The sequence below is a fragment of the Pseudochaenichthys georgianus genome, chromosome 24, assembly GCF_902827115.2.
Source record: "Pseudochaenichthys georgianus chromosome 24, fPseGeo1.2, whole genome shotgun sequence".
Taxonomy (NCBI): domain Eukaryota; kingdom Metazoa; phylum Chordata; class Actinopteri; order Perciformes; family Channichthyidae; genus Pseudochaenichthys; species Pseudochaenichthys georgianus.
In genome coordinates this window covers 14866275-14873568 of record NC_047526.1, presented here as the reverse complement: position 1 = coordinate 14873568, position 7294 = coordinate 14866275, and the positions used below count along the sequence as shown (strand labels likewise).

Genomic DNA, 7294 nt, shown 5'->3' with positions numbered 1-7294 from the left:
CATGTTGAATAAAGCACAGGTGTTCCCAGTAACGTGAACAATGTGTGTAATTGATTGTTAGTGATATTGATTTCATTTTTTTCAAAAGTGTCTTACCTATAATGTACCGTAGATAGAGTTAAAAAAATTCTCAAATAAGGCTGCACACACACATTTGACTGACAGTGCATGTGCTTGAATTGAATGGAGTGTAACTAAGGACATAGCTCTGCAAAGATTATGTGAGGATTATGTTGTTTGCCATCTCTGTGCTGAGAGGCACATCACTTTGAGAATGTGTATCACTTTGTTTGTGTAACCTGTATGTGAAGAGCTCTCAAGGGCTGCATCAAGTAAGATTCTTCCCTGGCGTGATATGTGAGCTCACTTAAGCTCCTCAGCTTTTTAAGATATACTTCATCACAACAACACAACACACCAGATATGATCCTCAGTCACCTTGTCTCCTGAAACCCCTTGTAATGCAACTTTCATCCAGACACTCATAAACACAAAGAAACGTGCTAGTCGCTTCTAAATGCAAAAAGAAAAGTACTGCTGGCAGCACAAGAATCAAGGAAAGAGACAGAGAGAAAGGAGAACATTTGATTTTAAGTATGTCCACGGGCCAAGTGTAACTCAAGGGTGTACTATACACAGATTCATACGAAGTATATGTAACCATAAAGAAACATCACATTGCAATATCAAAAGGCAGTGGAGGCCTATTTTATACAGTACACATTGTAAAAGGATTTATATTCTCCTGAATCCAACTCACCTTCACAGCTTGTATTGTTGTGACTATCTTTCCTTCACAGGCATCCAAAGAGATGGAATGAGACCTGGTAGATTTTCTCTGAAAATATGTAGCCCTCTCCTCTTCCTTCAAAAGCTTCTCACAGTTGCCTCGTAACCAACAATGTAAAATCTCTGTGTGATCCTGTGCTACAGCTTGCTGTAGTGGTGGCAAATCATCATCTCACTGCTTTTCAAGGTTATTGATGAATAGAGGCAACATTTTTAGTCCAACAGCGGGGCACCAACTGAACACCTGCCATATATAGATCATATAGCATTATGTTGAAAATATAACTTAAACAACTTAGTATAGTATGTGGAATTATTTTAAAATTAAAACGTCATAGTATAGTATGTTAAAAACAACATAAAAATCCACAGAGTAAGAAAAATAGTATGTAAATTATCAGAAAAAACAACCTAGTATTGTTTGTTAAAAAAAACTGAAAGAATCCCACAGAATAGTATGTAAAAAAAATGATATAACAAAACCACAATGTCAACAATATCAGAAAAAACAGCATGGCATTGTATGTTAAAAATATAATTATATAAAAAGAAAAATGTATTATAGTATAGTGAAAATATACAAAAAACATAGCATTGTTGGTCGAAATACATCATAGCACAGTACTGTATGTAAAAAAAACACATCTTTTTATAGTTTGTATAAAATAACAGAAAAACACATCACACTATAGTTGAAAAAATTACTTAGTATATTATGTTGAAAATATCCCAAAAAAAAGTCATAGTAGGCTACAGTATGTCAATATATATTTAAAAAAAAGACAAAGTATAGTTTGTCGAAAAAAAAAGGTCATAATACAGTATGTCAAAATATATCAGAAAAAATGCATAGTATAATTTGTTGAAAACACGTCATAAAAAAAGTCATAGTATGTCAAAAATATCCCCAAAAAATTCATAGTATTGCAAAATATATCAAAAATTATGTCATAGATATCAGAAGCGAAAATATCCCCAAAAAAGTAATAGTATAGTATGTCAAAATATATCCCAAAAAAAGTCATGGTAAAGTATGACAAAATATCAGAAATAAAAACATAGTATACGCTTTTAAAAATATCAAAAAGCATTGCATGTCGAAAATATCCGATGTCATTATATAATTTGTTAAAATTGAAAATATAAGGAAAAACTAAATAGTAGAAATATGTAGAAAATATCAATACAAATATAGTATGTTGAAAATATCAATACAAATATAGTATGTTGAAAATATCAGATAAAACGACAAAGTATAGTATGAGGAAAATATCAGTTAAAAATTAATAGTATCTATGTCGAAAACATCAATAAAAACAACATATTATAGTATGTCAAAAATGGTGTCAAATAAAATAGTTATATTATTGTTTATGTTTAGTTCCAGTCTGCTTCCACTGCAGTGCATGCCTATTTGTGTAATCTTGTATTTGTCCACTAGGTGGCAGGACACAAATCAGAGAGATGTAATTTCACTCTCTCACATATTTAATGTTTTTTGGGGGGGGATTTTTTCACCCACTTCACTGCGTTTTTTTAAAATTATTAAATCGTGAAGGATAACACTTTACAATTGATGATACAGTCAAAGGTTTATAATTGAATGATTAAAACACTTTAATAATATTTTTTTTAAAATAAAAAAATAAAAAGTCATTGCGGGTTTTAAGATACGCCAGGAGGGTCAAAATTAACCATTCGCCTCTCAAAATGGCGGATGAACCAACACGGGAATGGAGCGATGAGCAGCTCAAAAGTGATGATTTGCCCAAAAAAGACGTAATAACGTTCATTCAGGACAATGCAGCACACTCGGTATGTTTATAGCGTTAGCCTTTATGCTATTTTTGTTTGAAATTCTGCAGGATAAACATTAACGCACACTTTGAGATGCAGCATGCTGCGTGGTTAGCTTAGCGTAGCAACATCAGAAATGCTGTTGTGTTTTAGCACTCAATGCAGAAACACAGACATGTTTATACGAAATGTGATGCCCTGTTTGAATAGTAACCACAGCTAATTCGTTTGAGTTGGACCCGGATCAGAAACGGTTGCATTTAAAAAAAAATGAAAACGTGGTTTTTATGTGTCTTTATTTTTGCCATGACCGAAACTATTTATTGAGCAAGAGCCTACGCATGATGGTGCAATAAGTTATCGTCTGCTAACTTTCTCTTTGTTATTTCATTCTTTTTCCCTTTTAGTTCCTCAACGAACACAAGCTGCTGGGAAACTTAAAAAGTGTTGCAAAAACGGCAAAGAAAGAACAACTGATTATTGCCTATAATCAGCTCTTTGAGAGCAAAGTAAGTAAAAATGAGATGTGATGTTGCACACATGCAAGTGGGGATGGTCTAATCTATGTGGACTGCCTCACATTCAATCAAAAATGTATGTGTTTTATACTTGCTTTGTCCTTTGCAGCGGTTTAAAGGCACAGAACCAGTTGAAGATGTGACCGAGCAGATTAGAACTGTGAAAATCGAAGATAAGAAAGAACTACCGGCAGAGGTTATTGATGAGGTACTAGTCCAGGGTGTTTAATTTTGAGGGGTTTGGGAAGAATTTGTACTTGCAATATTTTAATTTGCACACATTCAAACTACTTTTAACCGCTCCTGTGTTGCTTTTTTCTCAGGGTCCGCCCAAATTCAAAAAGGCAGTGCTGAAGAAAGGTGACAAAACCAACTTTCCAAAGAAAGGCGAGAACGTGAGCTGCTGGTACACTGGTAGCTTGGAGGATGGAACCGTCTTTGACACTAATCTTCCCACAAGTATGATAAACCTCTACTTTAAAGTGATACTGCACCCATAATATTTTTAAGAAACAATGCTTGTGAGAAACCTTGACCTGTAATGTAACCATCCCTTTTTGATCTGTAATGGCATTTGTCCTTTATGGTTATGAATACAGATTTAAATCTGTGGCAGTTTAGCTAACTGTTTTCTCTCTGCAGCGGCAAGAAAGAAGAAGCAATCTAAACCCCTGAGCTTCAAAGTTGGCCTTGGCAGAGTCATCAGAGGAGTAAGTCGGATGTTTAGGCTCTGCATATAAACTCTTGTCAATTCCTGATCATGTCACTTCTCCAACACCGCATGCCGTTATTGATAATCCTTTACTTTCACAGTGGGATGAGGGCATTCTGACGATGAGCAAGGGCGAAACATCTCGCCTAGAGATTGAACCAGAGTGGGCCTACGGAAGAAAGGGTCTCCCCGACTCAAAGTATCCTTTCTGCTGAACTTGTGGTATTATGTCATGAAAATATAAATGATGTACATTTTTTTCACCTACATGTGTAATCAGGTATTGTATGGTTAGTAAAAAAAAAAATCTCATGTACTGCAGCTTTAATCTGATTTTTTGGTAACTTCATTTCGTATTGAATGTCAAATGTCCCTTAACTCAAGCTCTTCCAGAATTCCACCCAACGCGAAACTGTTCTTCGAGATTGAGCTGGTTGCTGTGGACTAACCGTCAAGTGCCAGGAAAAGAAAAGAAATACTCAAATGACCTGGCTGTAAAGGATCATGTTAAAATGGCATTTGGATTGCGCCATACTGTTCCTACTTTGTCTCATTCATCAATACGATTACCAGTTATTGCAGCGTTGTAAGTTTTGGCCAGAATGTGATGGCTTGTCAATATTGTACATAATGAGACACCCTGAAACCTTATTCTCTGTATTTTTCTTTTGTTGTTCTTTTGCATGTGTAATGTAAATGATTAATAAACCTGTTTCAGAGACCAAACATGGCTTCCATCATCAGTCTGTACAACAATTGTGTATTAATTACACACACACGTGTCATTGGTATAGGAAAACTATTTTTTATCCATTAAGTAGATCAATATATTTACTGTTCTGGTATAAAAGCCATCACTAGTTATGTGCATTTGTCAAATATCTTACATATTCTGGTCGCAACCACGTATCTTGTACATACCAGATGCTCAATTTATGAAAACTGCATATTAAGTTCAGCCAGTACCATTTTAACAACTAAGCCTGCCATTTGAAAAGGGATGCCACACATTTCTGTAACTGGGTGATACGTTAACAGTTTCTGCAAATTAAGGGAATCATTTAAATTGAAAGACATACCATAAAATGTTTTAGTCAGATATTTTACATATTCTGGTCACAACCATATCTCTTGTCCATCAATACCAGATGCTCAATTTATTTTTTTAAAAAGGCAGGTAAACTGCATATAAAGTTCAACTATGTAACCGGGTAATACGTTGATGAACAGTTCCCAGCAATGTAAGGGAATCACTTAAATTGAAGGACATAACACAAAACAAAACTAATTTCAAGCCAAATATTTATTCTGTACAGAAAGATAACATTAAGCCTGGTCAAAAAAGAGCGGTGGTCGTTTTCCTCCCGTTAAGCATTGGTGCGCTTAGGAGTTGGCGTTGGGTCCCTTCTTCTTTCCGAAGGTGGGCACCACATTCACAAAGCGTCTGTTGTACTGGATGCGACGCTTAGCACGGCCGGTCTTCTTCTTTTTCTTCTCCTGCTTCTCAACCTGGACAACATGACAGAAAAAGAAATCTCTTATTCTTAACAAATTCACATTCCAACTGTATTCTTGAGGCCAGTTAAGTTGTTCATATGAAAGGATGAGTTAATACATTGAAAGAGGTTTGAAAGAAGAAAAGAAAGTCTTACCTTGGGTGTCTGTCCCCTCACTTTTCCAGCACGGGCCAGAGATCCGTGAACCTTACCTGAGGAGGAAAGGAAAGGGTTCATTATATTTTCCTGACAAACTAAAGCTCCTGCAATTGTTCAGGCCAAATACTGTTCCCATTTAAAAAACACTGAAGGCTCCCAAACCTTTGTCTAATGAAAACATTAGGCTAAATGATCTTGCAAATTATGGCTTGTGATTTAGGGGTGGTGGTTTTTCGAATCATGACAGCCAGAAGTATAGCCAGACCAAACCAATAGAAAATGAAAAGGTTTGCATCAGTGTACTGACCTCCGAGCAGCCTAGCAGCTACTTCCAGGGTGCAGTTCTCGGAGATTCCACAGCATGCCAGTGAAGAATCATCTTCCAGTGGGCACCCAGCAAGGGACAGCACCTGATCCTCAACCAGGAAACCTTCGAGACCCTGGAGATGGGCCTAAAACACACAACAAGAACGTTTTTAATCAAAGCACTTTCCTTCAAAATCATTGCTAGATTTCATACAGATTATTGAAAACAGTACTCTATTCAAGATCAAAAAGGTGTGGCGTCTTTTCAACAACGTGTAAACATTTTTACCTTAATCTGGCCAACTGTCTCCTGTCCGGTCACCTCAAGGGTGTGAGTGCTCTGGGAACGCAAGAAGAGCTGCATCTTGATGCTGCAAGAAAACAAGAAAAGAGCAAAGCGACATTAGTCATTAATAATAATAATAAATGTTATTTAGCGCTTTTCACAACTCAAAGACGCTTTACAGTATGAGGGAGCGCATTACTAGGTCACTGCTAGGAAACTTGTTTTTGTTCTTTATATCAAATGTATTCAAATTCAGACACAACGTTAAAGCTGCGGGAATTTTTTTATAAGAGTAAAACAAAGAACACAAATGTTTGCACTGTTATTTGTCAAGTTAAAATAGTTTTAAAAATGTAGTTTTTTTTTAATGCTCTGGGGAAGCTTCAAAATCAGATAAAGTTAAGATTCATGACTGAATAATACTTTGCTAAAAAAAAATAACATTTCATTTAAATATATATATATATTGTAATTTTCAAGTTATTTTTATATTAGAAAGTGTACATTTCCCAGTAAAGAAAAGTCAATGTTATCCAAAGGATTCCAGAATAAAGTTAGGTCTTTACAAAATGTATCACTAAGGGACATTGCCAAGTGCAGCATTTTTGAAGTACATTTCAAACTGATCGGACTTTAAGAATAGTATTTAATATGATTTGGAAGGAAACTACTATAGCTGTATTGGGGATATCAGCTAGTGGCGTAAGAAATATCTATGACAGTACACGTTGTACGGCAGGCCCTTAACTTTGAGCCGATGTACAGGAATTGTTGAATAACGTCAACGTAATAAACGAAGAACAGCACGAAATAAAAATGGAAATGTTGAAAACTCAGGAGCAGCAGTGCAAAGCAACATGCCGGGAACTGGAACAGCCTCGTCTCTATCGGTAACTCACTAATGCTATGCTAGCTTAACTAGCCACATGGGGAACGCGTTTCAAAAAGTCGTTTTAAAAACCCTTGAATATCTCGTAACTGCTCAAATAAAGTATAACTTGGTAGACATTGGGATATTGGTACATTATTGCTAAACCAAAACGTTTCAGGGTTTTACAAATATTGGGTTTTTCACTGAAATTGCACGAGGCCTTACCTCGTTTGATGCTAGTCGTTCAACGCTAGGCATAGAAAGGGCTGTATAAGGGCTGAAAGTGCGCATGTGCTGAATTACGTAGCCACGTCGGAAGCAAAGCCACTCCCCTTACGTTTTGAAGTCGGGTGCTGCAGT

At 36.1% G+C, this 7294-nt stretch overlaps 2 protein-coding genes across 2 annotated transcripts; one reads left to right on the top strand and one right to left on the bottom strand.

Annotated features, from left to right (window-relative positions):
- The first annotated feature begins 2465 nt into the window (after positions 1-2465).
- Positions 2466-4542, top strand: fkbp3 (FKBP prolyl isomerase 3). Its single transcript, XM_034075740.1, has 7 exons — positions 2466-2604; positions 2994-3095; positions 3214-3312; positions 3428-3563; positions 3747-3814; positions 3918-4015; positions 4210-4542. The coding sequence occupies exons 1-7, from the start codon at positions 2500-2502 to the stop codon at positions 4262-4264; spliced, it is 663 nt and encodes a 220-aa protein (XP_033931631.1). The 5' UTR covers positions 2466-2499; the 3' UTR covers positions 4265-4542.
- A 559-nt stretch (positions 4543-5101) lies between these two features.
- Positions 5102-7253, bottom strand: faua (FAU ubiquitin like and ribosomal protein S30 fusion a). The gene is made up of 5 exons (XM_034075745.1): positions 7160-7253; positions 6067-6148; positions 5779-5923; positions 5469-5524; positions 5102-5325 (listed from the first exon to the last, which is right to left on the bottom strand). The coding sequence occupies exons 2-5, from the start codon at positions 6139-6141 to the stop codon at positions 5200-5202; spliced, it is 402 nt and encodes a 133-aa protein (XP_033931636.1). The 5' UTR covers positions 6142-6148; positions 7160-7253; the 3' UTR covers positions 5102-5199.
- Positions 7254-7294: the final 41 nt, after the last annotated feature.

Bases quoted from the DNA above. Each gene is read 5' to 3' on its own strand.
- fkbp3 (XM_034075740.1), top strand. From the start codon at position 2,500: ATGGCGGATGAACCAACACGGGAATGGAGCGATGAGCAGCTCAAAAGT. The intron at 3,815-3,917 runs GTAAGTCGGATG...TTACTTTCACAG, and splicing joins TTGGCAGAGTCATCAGAGGA to TGGGATGAGGGCATTCTGAC. The intron at 4,016-4,209 runs GTATCCTTTCTG...AAGCTCTTCCAG, and splicing joins AAGGGTCTCCCCGACTCAAA to AATTCCACCCAACGCGAAAC.
- faua (XM_034075745.1), bottom strand. From the start codon at position 6,141: ATGCAGCTCTTCTTGCGTTCCCAGAGCACTCACACCCTTGAGGTGACC. The intron at 5,924-6,066 runs GTAAAAATGTTT...TGTGTGTTTTAG, and splicing joins AGACAGTTGGCCAGATTAAG to GCCCATCTCCAGGGTCTCGA. The intron at 5,326-5,468 runs GTAAGACTTTCT...CATGTTGTCCAG, and splicing joins TGAGGGGACAGACACCCAAG to GTTGAGAAGCAGGAGAAGAA.